Below are 22,401 nucleotides of genomic sequence, written 5' to 3'. Positions count from 1 at the left end.
CTCTAGGAGTTGCTCTTTGTAAATATACATTTATCATTACAATATGTAATTTAAACATTCTAGATCAAAACTACCTGCATGCGCTAAACGGGTCACTATCACCGATTTTGAAGCTGTATAATAATCTTTAGTAAAAGTTTTTGTTTCACTATAGTTTTCAACATAATTATAGAACTGTTTACATTGCCTGTTAAATGAATGTGAGACTGTATGAAGACGACTGTCAAGACAGGATTGTTTTTATTCCACTGTTAATTTTACGTCCGTCAGTTTTTCATAAAAAAAAAAATTAGTATTTTTCGTAACATAAATAAATAAATCTTTGAATTAATAATTATAAATAACATTTTCATAAATGTAAATGTAACTGACGTTACGTACGACGTGAGTTTGTTAATCTCTTTAAACTTATCTCTCAACGACACTCTGGGACCCAGATTGTAAATTGCCCTAACCGCACGTTTCTGCAAGACAAAAATTCTTTTAATATCGGCGGCATTACTCCAAGTGAAATGCCATTTATTATAATACGTAATTGCTGATTCCTCAAATAAATAAATGATAAATTCTTCTTCTTAAACCATACGCCATCTTATAGCCTTGACTATCTAATTACAGCCCTTGAATTATACAGGGTCATCATAGTAAAATACCAACAACAACAGGACTATATTACTAACATCATATCTGCCCATGACTTTTAATAATTCGTCTGATTTTACTTCCATATGAAAATAAAAATATTTAAATAGATCGCTCTAAACAGTAACAAAAAAAAGCGCTAGTGTCTTATGCTCTAAGGCTAGAGTAAATACCAGTCCGATGCAAAACGCAGGAGCAGGGGTCTAGCGGGACGCTTGCACGTTTGAACTTGCTAGCTTACTACCAAGCACAGATCTGTCAAAAGTGTCAAATAATCCAAAAAAAAGAAAAAAGACGCTAATCGTGTACCATAATATATACTATAACGGGACAGTTGCTTCAGCTATGCCAAGCACAAGTCCGGTCGTATATGGAGTGCTGCTGTCCCTTATGCCATGGTTCTGCTAAATACCAACTGGACACCTTGAACTCGCCAAGAGGTGACTCGGTAACAGTAGAGACACCGTCGTAAAGTCGCCTGCTTATCGGTATTTTATAGGGACTATTCTATCGGGGGACTAGGCGTAGGCTGGGGCTTCACCCCTATGTTGTGGATATTCCAAGGATTCGGACGAAATATTTCGCTTCCATATTTATAAGGCGAACGGCTATGGAGTGGAATTCCCTGCCTGCAAACTTGTTCCCTGAACATAGACGAGAGTGAATAGGCATTATTTAGGTGTGCATGCTCCACCGTCGACCACATCGTCACTTTCCATCAGGTGAGATAGAGGTCAAATGCGCGCTTATTTTTTTATAAAAAAAAATAAAAACGTTTGTTTCCAAGATTCATAACACGAGTTTAAATAAATGAAACCTTCCTTTTATTGTGTTGACATCAGTATTTAACAAATGGCCCTGATAATATATTGTCCACTGTGTCCATGATTTATAATCCCATTGTCCATCATCTTATCAACTGATTTGACCAGTCTACTCCCTTTTTCCTTCGTAATCAAGTAACCAAAAAAAAAATATAAATGAGAATACTTTACGTTCAATATCAATATGAATCTTTTCTCTGTCAACTCCTAGTGAATTCTGTGCTTGACATATATACTCTCCCCCTGAATCTTTTCCAACATTTTTGATAATTAACGTGCCATCGTTATCAATATCGTACCATTCAGAACCTGAAACATAAATTTAAGTAAATTTCGTGAATACTTTTTTATTATACCAAGTATTATTTAGGCATATGATATCAATCGAAGGACAAACGTACACACGTAAAGGTACGCCACGTCTGACCTTAACAATAGCAGTACTACTCGGAAATTCCACTTTAAATCCTAAATCATAAAGTCCAGAGTGTTAGTAGCAGTAGAGCTTGTAAAAGAGTTCGTCCATGAAACTCTTGCCATCTGACCTGTTTCTGTTGTCAAGTAGTAATAGAAACATTACTGTGTTTCGGTTTTGAATGAGACTTGTCAACTATGTCTCAGGGTGACTGGTGCATTGGCAGTGTCGATCAGTCTTTGCGATATAAAACTCTGATTGGTGCTGCAACTGTCATGGATGGGCGTGTCGCTTACAACCGGGTGCACGACTTGTCAGTTCCGTCACTTGATATCATAAAAAAGTCTCATGTACCTAAAGTTTCACCAGCACTCTTACCCTTCAAAGTCGAAACGCAGTAATGCTCACATTAAAGCAGTGCAGAAATAAGTACAATAACTGTAGTTTCCTGGGCAGACTTGTTCTCTAGGAGTTCTACAGCTACTGCTACTCTAATAATTTCATTATGACGCTACCACAATGCTAGTTGTTTTTAATTATTTTTCACTGCTTCACTCAAAGTCAAAGTCAAAGATTATTTATTCCATAGGTAAAATAAATTTACACTTGAAAACGTCACATTTAAGCTACTGCTACTACGCTGACCTCACTGAGAAGAACGAGCAAGAAACTCTAGGGATTGCTCTTTTCAAATAAACTTAAATGCTATGGAATACACTTTGAATCAAATTTGTGTGGATTCTGGAGCCGTGTCGTCTTTCCACACATCTTTATCTAACACGTAGTCTTCAATTTTGTAATATGATTTTTCGATCAAAATATTTTTAATGTAGTTTTTAAACTTAGGAAATGATAAACTTAATATATGCTCCGGAATCTTATTGTAAAAACGTATACAGTACACTCATTGCTAAGCCCTTCAATAATAGTACGGTGCTGGAAGTAGGAATAATCTTACCAGCAGGAATTGTACCGCTTTCCTCTTGAATCCAGATGATGTCAGGTTTCGGATTCCCTGTAGCTTGACATCGAACTCTAAGCACTTTGTCTCCAACAACTGCTTTCAAGGTTTTCTCTGGATATATGTTTTGTATTTGTGGAGGTGCTAAAATAGAATAGCTCTACGTTAATGTTCCCACATTATTTTTGGTATTCAACGTATGTGCTGAATACGGACGTGTGGTTTTAAAAAAACTATTTGCAATAGCTGGCTATTGTCACTAGTACACACAACTAGTATACAAAGGTGGGTGTAACAGAAATATGTAATCATACGAAATAAAACTTTTTTTTTTCGGATATTGTTTTTTCGAACAAACCAACGTTTCGGGATCTTCACAGATCCCATAGTCGCAACTGAATGTTTTTTTTTCCAGTTTTTCTTTCTTTCTGCTATGTTGGAATGGAAATTCCAAGTCGTAAAACTTTGGTCAACCATGGCAATATGCGTTGCAAATTTCTATTTCGAGGTCGTATAATAATTTAAATCAAGAATTAGGCTATCAGCGAAAAATGGTGTAACCCAAATTAATTTTATTTTCTACAATGTTACTTTTAACGATATTAAAGTACATACTTACTTATTTTATATTTGGATGCTATTTTCATGTATAAAAATATTTTATAATAATATTTTTTGTGTATATTATGCAATTACTCTAACATTAGTGAATAAATTTCGATAATTCCATTTCGATAATGGTACCTTAGTAATGGTCCCATTAAAATTTGAAGTAATTATTCCACCTCTACGAGTGGCAAATTAGGAGATGAAGAAGGTTTATTAAAATTCACCCACTGTCACCAATTTAAATAAAACTTGGCACAAGATGTAATAATTAAATTTTTATTGAATTGATATTCAATTATTTTTTGTGAAATTACTCCACTAGTTTGTTATAATTATTAATACAAAGATCGAACACTCAGAAAAAATTCCTTCGATCCGACATCTCTCGCCAGGACTGGTAGCTGTAAAGGTACTAACTGGGTGATAAATCTGTCATAGATTTCTCATAGATGGCGCTACGACTGAAAAGTCGTTGAAAGACCTAGTACAAAGACACGACGCAAGCACATAGAAAAATTCGTGAGGTCCGTTGGTTCGTTCCGTGGCTTAGTTGGTATAGCGTCTGCCACGGTATGCAAGAAGACGTCGGTTCGAATCCGACCGGATCGAAGGAATTTTTTCTGAGTGTTTTTTCTGAGTGTTCGATCTTTGTATTAATAATTATAACAAGATGTAATTTCAAAAATGAAACACAGCGATTTATTATGCAATCCTTGAAGTCGATATTTTTAAATAAAAATGTTACAATCAGTATTTTAAAAATTACACACAAGGCCGAAATCTTGTAACGATTGGGTACTTTAATACGACCTTACCATTACTTCCAGTATTAGGCACCTAGATTTAAGAAAACGCCATTTTATGTACCTACATTTCTTCCATTTTTTATTTTAATCTTTGTTTCTTTTCCTAAAATGTTTCAAACCTAAATAACCTACCAAGAACTTTTACTTCGTAAGTGATTGTTTTATTGCCACCAATGTTTTTTGCTTCGCAGGCATAGTATCCTTCTTTGTCAAGTTGCACTGTTTGTAATGACAAAGAGCCTGACGGGTCTCGTGTTCTGAAATCACATACATCAATTTAGTTAATAAAACATTGAACTACTTACTTTTAAACACTAGAAAGGAAGTAAAGTAAGTTAAAATCCTTAAGCTCAGTTGGGAGAGCCAAAGCGTCAGCCACGGTATGCTGAAGGCGCTGGTTTGAATCGAAGGATTTTTTCTTAGTGTTCGGCCTCTGTATTAATAATTATAGAAAGGAAAATATAGCTATGCCATTTCACATCGTGTTCGTGTTGTCAGTAGACAAAAAAGTAAATTGGAATGTTTTCTTTGCAAAATTAAAAATAAGGTATTTAATTAATAACTATTGTAACTATAGTGAAAAAATAGGGTGGTTTGCATCAATATTAGACATAACTGGTTGAAGACTGTACCACCTCAATCAACCGTGATCATGAGACCTGTAAAGGGCCCGAAACGTCGGTTTGTTGGAAAAAACAAATATACGCGATTTAAATCCGGAAAAATAGTTTCATTTCTTATGTGTAACAATAGCGAAAACCTAAGAATTCGATAAAAAAGTGGCTTTTAAAATTGCTCAACATGTCCAAATGTGATCGTCAGAACTTATGTTTGTAGCACTTTTTTTAAATTATATTCGTGTCGTGATACTTAAGAATTCAGAAAAATTAAAAACTGCTTACTTCAGCTTACGTGGTAGTATTGACGAGTTAGAGCTGTAGAATATCCATGTTATTTTTGGCTTCGGGAATCCATTTACCACACAAGGAAGTTTGACGTTCTTGCCTATTAGGACATTAAGTCGGCTCTCTGCAGGAGATTCGATTTGTGGTGGTACTGTTGACAGAAACAAATCGTTGTTTATATCTTAACTTGTAAATGGAATAATATTGAAATAGGAAATGGGATATCAAAAGATCATTACCAACTTGTATCGTTCTAAATGTACATTACATACAATTCTTTTCCTTCTCGAAACCCATTTATTCCAGCTACTATTTGCCTTTATTTAATATAATATCATATACATTGACCTAATCCCAAAGTAAGTAACTAAAGCACTTATATTATGGAAATCGGAAACAAAGACGGTACCACAAACACCCAGACCCGAGATCGGACGGTGATCGAATTCGAGACCTCAGAGGGGTGTCATTTTTAATTTTGAATAACACTATTTCGAGTCGACAGTATTTCGACTACACATTAATTAGACGGAATACTACTTCGACAAAACACATGCTCGACAGATCATTAGTACGACAGCCCGCTGCTTCGACAACACAAATATTTGATAGATCACTACACCGACAGAAAACTACTTCGACAACACATGTACTCAACAGATCACTATTCCGACAGAACATGAAATTGACAAATAACTGCGTAACTAGTTTTTTTTAAATATATAATAGACACGCTTGGCCACAATCTCACTTGATGTTAAGCGACGATGTGACCGACGATGGGACTCGTTTGCCTAAATAGAGAGAAAATAGAGATTATATACAAATAGAACATTCCATTCCTTTGCCGAACGCATCAGAAAGGAGGAAGCAAAGCGCTTAGTGCGAATAGGTGGAATATCAACAATATAAGAATGGAGTGCTCCGGACCTTCTAGTCCACCGAAGGAGGTACGGTGAGGGTGAACTAAATTGAAAAGTTCCTGCGCACACTACCCGAAATGTATCCGATTAGAAAACCGACAAGCAGGCTACTTTTCTGCGATGGTCGAGAAGTAGTCTCTCAGTATAACAAATATTTATATTAAATATTTCGTGTTCTATCGGAATAGTGACCTGTCGAATACATGTGTTGTCGATATAGTTTTCTGTCAGTGTAGTGACCTATCGAATGTTTGTGATATCGAAGCAGTGTTATCGAAATAGTGGTATTCGAAATTAAGAATGACATCTACCTTGGAGATGTGGTGCGCAAGCCACTCGACCACGGAAATCATCTAAACACGCCTGACCTTTATAAAGACACTATTGTAAATTAACATGCAATTTTTAAAAACAAGTATCATTAATCTTGAAAACAAACAATTATACTCACTAATAACCTGCACTAGAGTGGTTGCATTTGCTGTACCATGAGGGTTAGTAGCTTGGCACCTGTAGGTGCCGCTATCCGTTAATTTTACTCTAAAACTATAACAAAGGATACATAAAAAAAAACTTCAAAGGCGTTCCTCAAGGACCGACACTGAAACCTAATTTTGTTAATAAGCATACAATTTTTGTTGATTGCTATAACTCTAAATAGAATATACTATGAGAAATATACCGTAGACTTTTCAATAGTAAAATAAAATTGCATTTCAACTCACTTTAAACTATGAGATTTGTGAACCTTGAAGCGTTCTTCATCAATTTCAGTGTCATTGATAAACCACTTAACTTCAGGGGCAGGTTCACCTACCACTCTGCAAGGGATTCTTATTTTATCACCTTCCCAAGGTTTTATTTCTGGTTTACCTTTTCTTATGACAGGTGGATCTGAAAATACATTTTTAACTCTAGATAAGTAAAATATGGTAACCCAATGTTAACTGAATCTTTTAAAGACTAATTTTCTTACTAATATGAAGTTTTTGGAGTATCACAATGGTTTACTATCATGATATTCAATTATTTTTTTACGAAATTACTCATTACTTTGTTATAATTGTTAATACAAAGATAATTGAATATCATGGTAGTAAAATATTGTGATACTCAACAAACTTCATATTACAATTATTAAAGCGATATCTCTAGTCAGCCGCTGGTAGCTGTAAAGTTACCCGGCTGAGTGAAGAAAAACTTTCATAGATTTCTCACAGCTTAAAAAACAAAAACAAAGATCTGCAAGAAGCACAGAAAAATTCATTAGGCCTGCTAGTACGTTCCGTAGCTTTTTTTTATAATATCAAGTGAAGGGACGAACTTGTCGGTAGTAATTGGCATGCTGAAGACGCTGCTTCGAATCCCGGATCGAATGAATTTTTCCTCTGTGTTCGATCTTTGTATTAATTATTCTCTTACTCTAGTAACACTAAGTAACTACCTAATTGCACACAATCGTTTTATATTCCATCGAATCGCATTGCATGAGCAACTGACCACGTAACATACTTTAGAGCTCAGTGTTTACCATGGATATTATTCCTTAGACCGCTTGGGGTGGCCGCAGTGGAAGTAATAATAATAATAATAATAATAACGTACACACTCAACGTAATAAGTGAAGTAAAGGCTACAAAATACAGACAATGGTTATGAAATTTATACAAAAGATTTCTTAATAAAGGAATTTAAAAGATGCCATAGACGTCTGCTTCCGCATCCGATATCCGAATCAATCGACGCAGAGTTCCTGCGAATGCGGATGTTTTGCAGGTCACGACAAGATCGTTAGGAGCAGGCGCTACTTGAGCGCGTGCCGAGTACTAGTGCTAGATAGCCAAACAGGCATCGAGAATTCGGCCGCGTGCACTGCAGGCAACCACCTGTTTGTTTTGTAAACAAAAATTATTTTTCGAGTTCTTAGGTTTTCGCGATTGTTATACATAGGAATGAAACTATTTTTCCGGATTTAAATCTGCAGTCTGCAGTCTGCAGTCTGCGAGCATGTCATGGATAAACCTACACATTCAATGAAGTTTGACAAACCCCAGGTCCTTGCAAAAGAAGTCCGTTATCTGCCCAGGATGCTGCGAGAGGCCATTGAAATTAAAAAACATCCTAATTTCAACAGGGAAGATGGTTTCTCCGTACCACCAGTTTGGGATCCAGTATTTCCTCTAATGAAAAATCCCAAACAGACATAAGACTGCAGTACTAATTAATATGTTTTAATTTATTCTAATTTCTATTAATAATTAATAATAAATTAAACTTAATAAAAAAAAAATTCATTCAATAAAATAATTTGTAAAACTTAATGTAGCGTAAATTGGAATGTTTTCTTTGTAAAATTAAAAATAAGGTATTTAATTAATAACTATTGTAACTATAGTGAAAAAATAGGGTGGTTTGCATCAATATTAGACATAACTGGTTGAAGACTGTACCACCTCAGTCAACCGTGACCATGGGACCTGTAAAGGGCCCGAAACGTCGGTTTGTTTGAAAAAACAAATATACGCGATTTAAATCCGGAAAAATAGTTTCATTCCTAAAAATTATTTTATTGTTTATTTCATTCAAGATAGGCCAGCGCTATTAAGCCTTCTGTCTTTCGTCTCTTATTATCTTTTACTTTTTTCACACATCCGCATTTCGTCGCCTTGCTTTCTCAGACTCGTATCTTAAAGCACAAAGTTACTGTAATGAAAAAAATGATTGTATATACAAATTTTGCAGGCTGATTTCACACAATATTTGCTTCATATTCACTCACTGGTTTTTCACATCCAAATTAACACCCTTGATAAGGAATTTAAAATAAATAGAAAGTTTTGCCATCCTAGATAATCACTCTTTATAAGATACGAACAAAGTAAGGCGACGATTGGCATCTTCAGATTTCGACGATGGAAAGACGGAAGGCGACGTATGACCCAGTGTTTTTGACGATGTGCATTAAAGGGACCTATTATCATTATCAAAGCATCAAAAAAGCTATTTTTTTAACGCATACATTCAACCCTGGACACCCTGTGTCTCGGGTGTCATGGACACACACATAGACAAACACAAATGACACCCAAACTCATGAGAGAAATAAATGTAGGTCATACAAATATTTCTCCCGAGCCGGGAATCGAACCTAGGACCTCTGCGTGGCAGTTCGACATGGTAGCCGTTCGGCCACCGAGGCAGTTAATTGAGTACAGCCTGTAGAAGCTGGGGTTATAAACTTGATATAGGTTATGTTTATAACATTGTGCTGTATTTCGCTTCAGATGTATGTTCGTAATAGTAGAAAACAACAAGTTTTTCGTTTCAAATTCTTAGGTCTTCGCGATTGTTACACATAGGAAATGAAACTATTTTTCCGGATTTAAATCGCGTATATTTGTCAACAGTCAACCGTGACCATGGGGCCTGTAAAAGGCCCGAAACGTCGGTTTGTTTGAAAAAACAAATATACGCGATTGAAACCCGGAAAAATAGTTTCATTTCCTAAGATTTTCGTTTTTTCATATGCAAGAATGTAGAATAGAGTAGCTATATCTCTGAAACTTCACTGTTGTGGCTGTGGTATTTACATAATCTCGCAAATCTACACATTCGTAAGTTCTTTGTCATCAATTTGTAGAATTTCGGTTGAAATATTGAGATGTATGCATACATATATGTCTTGTTTGCGCTGCGACGCGATCATCGCGTGTGCCGGCAGTAAACGGACCGTGTTATCTAACTGGCGTTTCATTGCTAACCTAAAGTTACAAACATTTTAATTATGCTATTAATTTCAAACGTAATGTTCTCTTTTTCGTTTTAAAATATTTCCCGTACTAATACGGTTCATTTTGCTAGAGACACTATCTTTATTTCAGATTCGTATACGCGTTCTATTTAGTTCAGTTGATATATAAAAAAATTTTTGGTATATGTAAAGTACCTATTGAATATATACAGCGCATTGACTTAAAAAGCGGTAATAAAATTTCGAGGTAAGTTTGTGTTTTTCTTCTATCGTGAAATCATTTCGTGTCTTCACACCGTATACTAATCAGTTGCATATCCTTAATTTTATAATATTTTTGTTTTCCAAAGTGATTGTTTCAACACTTTCACTGAAGCCATTTGAGGTTGTATCGACTTTTAAGAAGTAAAACCTGAAAATACGTTTATTTTTCATGTTTTTATGTTAAAACCAATTAGATATTGATAACCGAGAAACAAAAATCGTGTTACATTATGTAATATTATAATTAATTTTTTTTAAACCCTGAAAAAGTGAAAATTCTATGCGTATACTTACAATCCACAATAACATCCGTATAATGATAATCATCACCTACATCATTATGAGCTTCACAGCGGTACGTGCCTGACGTTTCTGTCGTGACACTGTTGAGAGTTATGTGATCTTCTCCTGATGCGTCGATTTCTTCAGATCCTTGAGGTGTTTGGAAGAACCAACGCATTGTAGGTTTTGGTTTACCTTGAAGCAATCTGGGTGAGACATGAGGACAAAAGAAGTTGTACAAATTCAAATTCAAATTCAAAATAATCTTTATTTCATAGGTAAGCATTATTACACTTGAAATCGTCACAATAGTTAAACTCTACCTCTCATTCGTAAGGCAGATTCCCCTGAGAAGAATGAGCAAGAAACTCTAGGGGTTACTCTTTGTAAATAACATTTACAATATTTTTTTTTATTTGAAACATCAGAAATCGAGACTACCTCCATGAGCTAAACGGCTTACTACCACGGATTTTTGTCATCCAAGTACGCAGAAGTTGTATAATAACCTTTAGTATAAAGTTTTTGTTTCACTATAGTTTTAAACCTCGTGAAAGGCAAATTTTGTATATCAACCGGAATCTTGTTATAGAAGCGTATACATTGTATTAGCGTATATAGTCTTGATGTATCACCCTGACAAGACTTAACATGCCTTCAAAGAGTAGGTATTAGAAGTTCTCACACATGATGGTTGCCTCACGACGTTACGTGTATAGCATATAGTGTTGTTATGTGTATAGCAACACTCAGTTTTTTTAATTAGTTCTATTGTATATAATGATGTGTAACGTTTTTTTACTTCCAAATAAAAACCTAAAATCGTTTTTAACTTACCTGCATTCTATATCAACATTAGCTCCCTCTAGTGTTCGAATTTCATTTATATTTTTTTCTATCTTAGGTTGTTCTAAAAACAGTAAAGTTGTTAATAACTTAAAAAAATACATGGTCATTTTTAATTAACTCAAAAACATCTTAACACAAAACCTACAACTACAACGTCAAAAGTCCTTACCAACTAATCATCGAAATTAAGAACAACTTGCGTAAATTTTACAAAAGCCGTAATAAAAAACTCCTTGTATTAATGAAATGTCATGTTAAAATGGTTTTTGAGCTAATTAAAATTAATCCTGCTTACAGGATGGTGTTCTTCATATGAGTTAATCATATTCACCAATATGAATACCTTTTACAAGGGAAACTACTCCGGAATCACGAGTAAAAAAAACAGCTGTTCCATGATACATTTTTAATACCAACTCTACTCAAATGTATTAAGCTGGTGATTTCTTTGGGCTCTACGTTAAAAATGGGTGTACCGCAGGGCTCAATATTTGGACCTTACTTATTTCTCATTTATGTTAATGATCTACCATTCTATCCTTGATTTTTAAAACAGACAGACATGACGTTAACATGTTAATATTAACGAAACCCTCTCAATGGTAGTTTATTGGTTTAATGCTAACAATTTATTGTTCAATGCCACGAAGACAAAGTGTGTTAAATTTGAATTACGTAATGTAAAATTGACTAGTCGACAAGATATTGATTTAAATAATCGGTATAGCAACAAATGATCTCTCGATATAATGATTATTTAATAAAATTTCAAATTATATAATTACTCACGGGATAGCAACGAAAGGTATAATTTCTTTGTGTATAATAAAGATTCAGTGTAACAAACGTTATGTATAATGATTAAATATTATAATTAATTTATTGTTTCAATTTTACCAGTAATGTATTAAGCACAAATACATTGCCATCACTTGGTCTTTATTGTACTAGAATATATCATAATATCTTTAAACCATAAATCCTTTAGGTGTTAAGTGTTAATATGTTATTAGTTGTTTGCATGTTTCTCTTCTTTCACGTAATTATTCTTAGTTAGTACTTTAAAATTGTGCTATATAAAACGGGACCCAAGTATTGCATATCAGCTTTCACTTTCTTAAATAAGTTATATCATTCAATAAACATACCTACTCCAGATACACCAACATAAAATTTAAAAGCACGTTTCTCACGTAAATTTGTCACAACACACATATAGCGTCCGGAATGTTCAATTTTCATCCTGTTAATAATTAGCTCTGAGCTGTCAGGTGATAGCTTAATGTTTTCGTCTGTTCTAAGATATTGGCCATTTTTTAGCCATTTGATATCCGCTGTTGGTCTAGCGTCCACCTTGCATACAAATTTTGCTGATGTGTCAATTTCAATTTCTTCACCTGGAGGATTGAAAGATGAATTACCATATTAAATTACCCTAATAGTCATCTAGGCAATTCCAGCAAACATATAATCCTACCCTTGGTATATAAAGCCTTAGTTGGGGTCTTACGTCAAAAAGTGCTTTTAACACGTGAACTACATGCAACAGATTACGTAAAGTCGATGCTATAAGATACCCGAATCTCTAGAAGGCCTTTTGGTTCTGTGAGGCATCTTACGCATTCACCAGAAAAGTAAAATGAGTTCACGGCTTACGGCTTAGATTGAATTGACTTAACACTCGGATAGCTCAGAATCAAAGGGTAGTTTATAGGGTCCAGGCATCTTAGAGGATCAACTGTACATGTGCAATTTTATAACTCTCCCATTTAAGCATTTGGTTCATTAAATCTCTTTCTTGAAAACTTATAATTTTACAGATATGGCCTTATTAAATGTATTATAGTTATTATTACTTTTTGGTGCCTCCAAAACATCTAAGTAGAAAGCCCTGGTAGTTTCAACAACGATGTCTTTTTTATCTTGACCGTTATCATTTTCTGCTTTGCATGTGTATGTTTTATTCTCCTTCACGCTGTCGATGGCTAGAACGCTTAAGTAGTCATTTGGAATTCCTATTATCTGCAATACAAAAATTAGGAGCTTTTTCTCTTTCTTCAATCGTTCCTTTAATACTTAAATTAAATATATGTAATCCATTTTTATTCTGTCTTCATTTTGCTGACACCATTTTAAATTACTTCTAAAAATGTTACGTGATTCGACCATTTTCTCGTGTACCACACCTGACGGTGGACTACCGCAGAGTAATAAAAATGGAAGTAAATTAATTTGCTACTCCGCGAACCCAGTGAAGGTTAAATCGTGCAAAATAGCCCAAAGAGATGGTTCTTTTGCCGAGAGTCGAGCAATCAACAGCTCCTGAGGATGCCTCGTGGAGAGGCAAAACACGTGTCGGGTATATTTTTGGTGATAGTTTGTGACTATAGTTGCGCTTGTGTCATTTATTTTATTAATTTTATGCGGAGGGAGGGTGAGACTATTTCCTGTCTTTTGAGTACGATGATGAGGATTCTTACATTACCAATTTATTTAGTCATTTACAAAGTGTGTCCTTTAACCATTCGTTTTACCTTGTAATGTACAACTATAGTAAATTAATGCTGAAGTGAAGCAACAACTGAAAACTAAGGTTATTACAGGAAAATCTAATTTAATCATAATAAATACCATAAACAATGTGTGTCCTTCTATATGTCTATGTGCTCTGTTTGATTGTTATTAACCCTTAAACTGGGGATATTACTTCAAAGAATAATGAATTATTAACAATACACTACGACCTCTCCTAACTTATAATATACCGTCTACTTAATGATTACTCACAGTTAAATCAGCTGGGAGCGAATTTCCATCGTTATCCTCCCATACAACTACAGGCTTAGGATACGCTGTTATACTACATCTTAATTCCAAAGGGTTATCATACTCGACCGTTACTTTAGATTCTCCGACAATCGCAACTGTTGGTGGTATGTTGACGCGATCCACTGTAATACAAGTAAAATAATTCAATCAAATTATTTATTATCAGTTACTTAAGCGGACTGTATTTTTTTGCTTTTATGCAGGCGCAATTTTTGACAGCGATCTCAAATTGCAGTTTTCCGGAAACACAGATGTCAATAGTATATTCCACTCCTTTGCCGTACGCAATAAAGAGGAAGCAAAGCGCTTCGTGCGAATGGATGGTATAACAACGATATTAAATTACCAAAATAGCATCTTTAATAGACATTTGCGATTCGAAGAAGATTTCTTAACTTCCTAAATGTGTTGTCGCCCACAGGATCGAATATCTTCGATCGCCTACCTGGACCTCTCAACATGAAGACGTGCTACTGATTTGAAGAAAAATAGGATAATAATGTTATACCACTCTAACGAGTTTGAAAATTGTAGCGTTATCAGCAATTTCAAACATTCTAGCGACCATCGCCTGGTCTGAGCAACACTAATTACTAGGAGTAATCTAACGACAACAAACTTTGTTTTAAAACCACACAAATTTCTGAATCATGAAAGTGCATAAAAGGACAAAATATGGATATAAAGGAGTAAATATGACATTCCATCAAACAATTTTATATTATTATGATAATATTAAAAATAGTATTGTGCAATGCTCCAGCCAAGCAAGAATATCTAAGAAAATTCTGAAAAATCAAGCAATAATCACAGAAGTAATCAAAGAACTAATAGACCAAAGACATACACTCAGAAACAAAACGAATAAATCAAAGCAAGAAGAAGACAACTTAGCAAATTATGTGAAAAGCGTAAACCTGGAAGGACCACACAAAAGATGGAGTGATGACATCGTAAGAGTAGCAGGCCAAGTATGGAGTAGAGTCGCTAGAGACTGAGGAAACTGGAAGGGGCTGGATGGGGTTTTTGCCGATGAAAAAGCGGACGTTATAATAGAACAGTGGTAAAAATAAATATCTATAAATAATATTTTAGCTATTTCTTATTTAAAAAGGAAAACACAAATACATACTTAAAATTAAAATAAATAGTAATTGTATTATAGAATAAGGCTAATATTTAAGGTTTTACTGTTATTTATGGTCAGCTATTATGCATGGCTTTCCTATTTGTTATTGTACCGTCAAATGCTGTAAGCGTTCCTTTTTTATGAAAAAAGTGACGATGGAAAATGCACATGTAAATAATGCCTATTTACTCTCCCGTTGAAATACCCCAAGGTATTCCACCCCAATGCCTTAAGCCAAATAAATGTGGAGGAGTAACGCTTTGAGCTAAACTTGGGTATATCTACAACATAGAGGTGGAACCCTAGTCTACGTCTTGTCCCCCGATTATGGAATAATTTTATGTAGTTCCGTTGCACACTCTCCGTGATATATCCTACAGAATACGGATAAGCAGGCAACTTTATGGCGATATTCATGGCAGCTTCGCCTTTACTACATCCGAGTCCCCGATAAGACTCTTGGCACAATTCCTAATGGATTCCAAAGTGGTCAGTTGGTATTTATCAGATCTATCCTATAGATGGCAGCAGTATTCTATACACGACCGTACTTGAGCTACAGTTCCAACTATCCCGGTGTGAAGTAACGCCTTACGCTGGAAAGGATACCAAGATTCTTGGTTGCATTCGTGGCCATGGATTCAATATACCTGCCGAAGTTTAAACTAGAAGACAGGTTCATTCCAAGTAGCTAGAGACGATCAGTTATCGGTGTCGCGAAAAATCTAAATCAGTTGAAAGGGACTTCGTATTGTGGAGAAAATACAAGCTTGCTTTTTGTTAGTGTAAAATTTGACAAGAATGGCACCGCCTCAATCTGAAACTACCTTATACCATAGACTCTTGATATGACTGAATTACGTCACCACTGGCTTTTGCGTTGGGTTAATCAACAACCATCTATCAACAACTGTCCTGTCATCAGCATATACAAAGATGCTTGGAATTAACATATCCTTCAAATTTACTGTACAGAATTCCCAACCAAATACACACGAATATACAAGTAAATAAACGTGTCAATTACCTATTATCTGTGGTTCTGTAGGCGTCAAGCTAATTCTCGTTATCGATGTTTTGGTCTCAGAGTCATAACCTTTTATCTGGAACAAGATTGATATGTTAAGACTGAGTAAAATGCACGTATATAGTAGGCAAAGACTATAGAACTTCACACTATCAATCAATCCTTTCCAAAATTTTGTGAACAGGAAATTAGGTGAAATAGATGTCGACATCATCTTGTATCCAAGCTATTTTATTTCATTATTATTAGAATTATTATCTTGTCCACTGCAAATAATAAATTTACAATGATTTTTGTAACTTAATCAATTTTATGGGGGGCACGGAAGGAGCCTCCCCACCAGACGTACCGATATTTTCCTGTGCATCTGGCCCATCCAAGACAACTAGATTGGCAAATCTATTCACACCGTGATGACAAGCTTTAAATTGTATGCTAACGATACTATAAGAAGAAGAATCAAACGTATGAACCAACACATCATTAGTAATAGCAGCTGTTGAAAATTCAAAAATTTTGATCCGAAACTTACCGCAATTCTGAATGCAGTGTTTGGGAATTTCAGTTTGTCCGTAACATAAAATTGATTTTTCTTGTCAGCTGTTACGTTAAATGGCACTTCCGTAACAATATTGTCATCCATATTTCGAATTTGCAGAGTTTCGAGAACTACATCGTCGGATTCATCAGTCGTCAGCTTAATGGCAACAAAAGATTTTGTGTCTAGAAAAACAAATTAGTTTAAACATAATAAGAAACGCAATACAAAGGCTTAATTGAAAATAATCGTGGTAGCCTATTGATTTGGCCAATCGCCTCTCAAGCAGAGACTGCCGTCGGTTCGAATCTAGGCTCGAACTTCTGAGTTTCGTATCTTATCTTAATTTGAAATTGACCATGAGCTTTTCGGTGAAGGAAAACACCGTGGTGAAACCTGTACATTGAGGAAGGTTCACAACCCTCGGAAAGCCTGTGAAGTTCCCAACCCACATTGGGCCAGCGCGCCGGACTATGGCCCAAACCCTCGCCTAAGAGAAGACTCGTGCCCAGCAGTGGGACATATAAAACGGTTGATGATGATGATTTTTGTCCTCTTTTTAGTAATTTGTCGAGATCCATAATGTTTGCTTACCCGTTTCGATTTGGAACACAGGCATCTCCAGTATGTTTTTAAGTAAATGGACTTGTTTTTAACCACCACCTAGCCCTGAAGCAAAAGTAGGATCTACGATGGAACGAGCTCGCATAGAAGATGCCTTTTCAGTCGCACCTTAAAGAGACTTTTTGGAGTTGTATGTGCTCGAAAACACAGTCGAAGGCAGGGAATTCCATTCCTGGGTTGTACGCATAGTAAAAGAGAGAGAGAGAGAGAGAGAGAGAACGAAAGGCGCTTAGTACGCCTGAAGGGAATATCGACTAAGTAAGGATGATATCCCGCCGGTAAAAGGGGGCGGGCGAGATGGGTTGATGGAGCTCACAGGCACACAATATAATCAAGTCTAAACAATGATTGCCTGAAATTAAATTTTGCCATTTTTGTAATGTCAGTCAATCATTAGAGAACCAAATTCAATCTCTTTGTAATAGTCAAAAATCTAAGTTACATTTATGCAATTTTCAGTTAGGCATATAAATAATAATTATTGTAATTATTATTCCCTTTATCGCGAATGCATGTAACGTACTTTAATTCTGCAGCCATTAATATAATTTGATATGATTTTTCATGTTCTATGTTATGATGTGAACAACTAATTTATGTTAAAATTATAACTTATGTCCATAAGACCATACTGGTCTAAAATATAAACACGTCTTTCAATGTAGATAACCTTACCTATTTCTGCCACTAAGCAGTAATGTGAGCATTACTGCGTTCCGGGTTTGAAGGTTAAGGGGTTGGTGAAATTACAGGATCATCATATGTCTCACGGCGCGGTAGCAGTACCCCTCAGATCTTTGTGATTTAAAGCTCTAAGTGCCGCTGTAACTGCTATGGACAAACGTGTCGCTCATCATCAGGCGCACGACTTGTTCGTCCCGTCACTTATCGGTATCTTATAATATATATAATAATCAAGTGCATAGAGATTAATATTACCTGGCAAAGGTTTAGTAGCAGTACTTGAAATTGTTGAAGGTACGATTGGAGCAAATCCATATACAAAATGAAGAGTGGTACGTCCAGTGACCACAACTGAAGTTCGTGTTTGGCTGTTTACTTCTGCATTATAGACTCCTGGCTTTACTTCAGTTACTTTCACCACCTTAAAGTATACAGATATTTAAGTTCAAACAACAAAAGTCGTATTACAGATTTATGCCACTGTCCAACATTCTGGCTCATTCTCGGTTAGGGATTTGACACGACCTACAAGATTTTAATAACTTTCCCTAATATTAGTGAACTAAAAATTATTCTCATCTCGCTCATTTACGTCTCCTTTCGTAATTCCACAGAATATATCACGTAGAGTGTGCGAGGGAATTGCACGATTCATTCCGCCTTCCCCTTTCCATCATCGGGGGACCAGACGTAACTGGAGTTCCACCCTTAATTTGTGGATATTTCAAGAATTCGCACGAAACGTTTCGCTTCCACGTTTATGTGGCGAACGGTTATGGAGTAGAATTCCCTGCCTGCAGACTTGTTCCCTGAACGGTATAACTTGGGTCTTTTCATGATGAATATAGGCATTATTTAGGTGTGTACACTCCATCGTCGACTTCATCATCACCTTCCATCAGGTGAGATGGAAGTTTTAGAAACTTATCTGTGTGGTCCAATTAACCACCCGGATTTAATGTGCTCACTATGGAGATTCCAGATAAAGTCAAAACTCTATTATAATTTAGTTGTCACACTTTTATTGTTCACTGCCAAATAGTATACGGTACAAAACAATTAGAAGATTTACACGGATTTACTCGGAACTACTTATGGCGAGGAATATTGCTGGAATCGTTCGGACCGGGCGCGCGACAGGCGATGACTGACTGCGCACACGCGGAGGGCTGAAAACGTAACGTCAGCACATGTGTCCCTACAATATTCCTCCCCTACAACCTTATTTTGAAAAAAATACAAGTACCAAAAACAAAAATTACATTGCAATTTCAAATGCGATTATAAATAAACGCTAGTCAGCATAACGTGCCAGTCTAGCAAGTTGCAACACACATGTCGACTCATCCGTAGAACAAAGATCTATGTGCAAGACTACTTGTTCTCAGGACATAGCACATTTCGTTCGTTCCTTCTTCGCTGTGGATGTCAGATCGACCGTTGTTCGATTTTATATTTCCGAAACGAAATAAGGTATATAGATTCTCAAAACACATTCACAAGGCTTAAGTTTGAATAACGAAATTATTCTCGTAAACGTACTTATTCTCTTTTCGCTATATAATCACATCGGACTCTGTTCTTCGGATGAGTCGATGTATCAACTTACAATTTTGTAAACAACTGGTGCTTAGCACTTTTGTTAATCTTAAACATGAATATTAATTTACATTACTTTAACCGATTACGCAGGTCCGGTTATGAAGAGTACAATAATAATTTACATTACGTTACTTTACTTTTGTGTTATTGGTAAGTACACTTATACACTTAACAAAACTTATTACTAGACTTACTTACGTGGGTACGCGCAGCTACGAAACTTACATTTATGTAAAATACACTTATTACGAAATACCATGAAACACTTTTACGCTTCCACTACCTACTAGTAGTGCACTTGAGTTGGGACTGTTTGGGCCGCGATCGTCTGTCGGGCCTGTCCTGCTTCGACAGATGCTACTAAATCTTTAATTACTATTTTCTTAGCTGTTCTTCCACAACGTTTAAACATTATAAGTACACAACCAGTAGAATCATAGTAATGATACCTATTGTGATTACTGAGAACATTTCTAATTTTCTTTCGATCTGAGCAGTAGCTTCATTTGCTCCATTTTGAGCAATAATGACTTGTTCGGTTTTGCTCTGTGTTTTACCCATTGTAAAAATATATACGAGATAACTGTATGTACTCGATAAATAAAAGATTAATAATGACTTTTGTATTCAGTGAGATTTACTACAAGACTTTGCTTACGCTATTAAAACCTAGATACAAGAGGAATTTCACAACTTCATATGCAACATTGCTCTTTTGATACATTTTACTCTACTGATCTAATTATTATCCTAAGTTGCATGTTAGAAGAACTACGTACAGTCGGTAACAAAATGGATTCAGCATTTTGTTCAGAATACGTGTCGTAGTACCTAACTTATTGTCTACTGTTATCTAGTGTCTAATTTAATTAATATCTAACTAATGTGTACCTACCTTCTATTACGGGGTGTGACAACTATATCTATATTAAGAACTGTATCTATTCTAATCTATTACTTAAAAAAATAAAGTGTACCAACTACCTATCTATCTATGTTAATCTATTTGTCTAAGATTCTAAAGCAAATTTAATGTAACGTGTATTTGGCTTAACTATACGTCCACTGCGTGTAACGATTTGCTTACACGGAGCTTCTGCTCTGGTGGTCTCGTTTCCGTTGTCACGTTTCAATGCAGGTGACTTCTGCGAAACTTGTTTACTGTTACAAATATTGTGCTGTTCATTTTCTTATAACACGTAGGCGGGCTTAAGCCTGTTCATCAAAAAAAGTTTGCGATCACTTCGAAAAACTGAAATCTTTTTTGTTACTGTGGATTATATTATGATTTTTTCTTCTTTTTAGATTCTTTATTTAAAAATAAATTAGAACATAAAACAATGACCCCGTTCAATTGTTTTTTCATGTAAAAAGGCTTTCAGTCCTAGCTTACGCTCATTCAGAAATCTGATTTAGTCAATTATAAGCGATTCAAGATATTTTTCGCGGAAAGTTGTGATTGAAAAAATGCCAAGAGGATTATCAGAGGTTTTACGAGCTAGAATAGTAACTTTGAGGGAAGAAGGATACACCACGAGAGTAATAGCACGCAGACTTGCTATATCCCAATCCTGTGTCGTGGCTACGTTGCAGAGGTATCACGGAATGGGGAATTTAGCTGACCGACCCCGCAGCGGTCGCCCAACTGTTTTGACAGCTGCCCAAAAGCGCTATATTAGATTGCTGGCATCCCGTGTTCCAACAATCAACGCCACTAAAATAAAAGCAGAAGTCAGGGCCGCCTCTGGGCTTGAAGTTAGCACGCAGACCGTTCGCAATTGCTTGCACCAGGCTGGATTACGAGCACGGAGGTCTTGGCGAGCTCCGCTCAATTCCCGGCAACGTCAACAACGAAGATTGCAGTGGGCTAGACTTCGGCAAAATGAAGAAGGTGAGGACGAAAACATTAGGCAAAACTGTCTCTTCGTTGACGAATCCCGAATCAGCACTCATCCAGATAACCGACGTGTCCGTGTCTGGAGAAGACCAGGCGACCGTGAAAGACAAAGAACTGCCACTGGAACAGTTCAGCAAGGCGGAAAATCGGAGTCTTTTTGGGGTGGCATTATGATTGGAGCTAGAACGCCTTTGACCCCTTATCGGGGCTTCATGACAGCAGACATGTACAAAGCAGTTGCTATTGATGATATCGTCAGACCATTCCGAGTAAACCATGGGCACCAATTTGTACTGGTCGATGATAATGCGCCCGCACATCGAGCTCAACGAGTCAATGGTGCTCTTCAAGAATACGATATCACACGATTAGACTGGCCTGCCGGCTCGCCCGACTTAAACCCAATAGAGCGCGCGTGGGATGCTCTTAAACGAGCAGTATGGAACCGTGAGCCACGTCCCCAGACAGTTCCAGAGCTCAGGGAAGCCGCTATTGAAGAATGGGATAGGTTACCCCAGGAAATGCTGGATAACTTGATCCTCAGCATGCCCAGGAGGATCTTCGCATGTATTCGAGCCAGGGGAGGAGTTATTTTATATTGAATTCACACCTTTTAATAATAAATTGTTGTTTAAGTTTAATTAAACAGTCTTTTTCTTTCTATGAAATTTCTATCACTATTACATTATGATTAATGGCTCAATTTTTTAAAATAAATAATAAAAAATAGTTTTATATTTTAATTTCAAACAGGGTATTCCTATTTAAAGAAAGCATACAACATAGATTTTTTCTTGATAAAGTTAAATTCAAAGAATTATAGGAGCTTATGCTATTGAT

The 22,401-nt window shown here is 35.9% G+C and overlaps 1 protein-coding gene across 1 annotated transcript in view; it reads right to left on the bottom strand.

Moving 5' to 3' along the window:
- The window catches only part of LOC113232578 (hemicentin-1-like), a 51,915-nt gene that overhangs the window by 8,529 nt on the left and 20,985 nt on the right, over positions 1–22,401 (bottom strand). The window contains exons 6-19 of the mRNA XM_026467345.1: positions 18,318–18,483; positions 16,749–16,939; positions 16,217–16,292; positions 14,019–14,182; positions 13,088–13,253; positions 12,380–12,628; positions 11,220–11,292; positions 10,395–10,588; positions 6,811–6,979; positions 6,537–6,631; positions 5,160–5,313; positions 4,390–4,514; positions 2,840–2,986; positions 1,638–1,775 (exon numbers count right to left, since the gene is read on the bottom strand). Coding sequence (XP_026323130.1) covers positions 1,638–1,775; positions 2,840–2,986; positions 4,390–4,514; positions 5,160–5,313; positions 6,537–6,631; positions 6,811–6,979; positions 10,395–10,588; positions 11,220–11,292; positions 12,380–12,628; positions 13,088–13,253; positions 14,019–14,182; positions 16,217–16,292; positions 16,749–16,939; positions 18,318–18,483 — 2,107 coding nt within the window. The remainder of the gene's footprint in view (positions 1–1,637; positions 1,776–2,839; positions 2,987–4,389; positions 4,515–5,159; positions 5,314–6,536; positions 6,632–6,810; positions 6,980–10,394; positions 10,589–11,219; positions 11,293–12,379; positions 12,629–13,087; positions 13,254–14,018; positions 14,183–16,216; positions 16,293–16,748; positions 16,940–18,317; positions 18,484–22,401) is intronic.

The sequence above is a fragment of the Hyposmocoma kahamanoa genome, unplaced genomic scaffold (genome assembly GCF_003589595.1).
Source record: "Hyposmocoma kahamanoa isolate Upper Pololo Valley unplaced genomic scaffold, ASM358959v1 76, whole genome shotgun sequence".
NCBI lineage: Eukaryota > Metazoa > Arthropoda > Insecta > Lepidoptera > Cosmopterigidae > Hyposmocoma > Hyposmocoma kahamanoa.
This window is presented reverse-complemented; position numbering and strand designations above follow the sequence as displayed.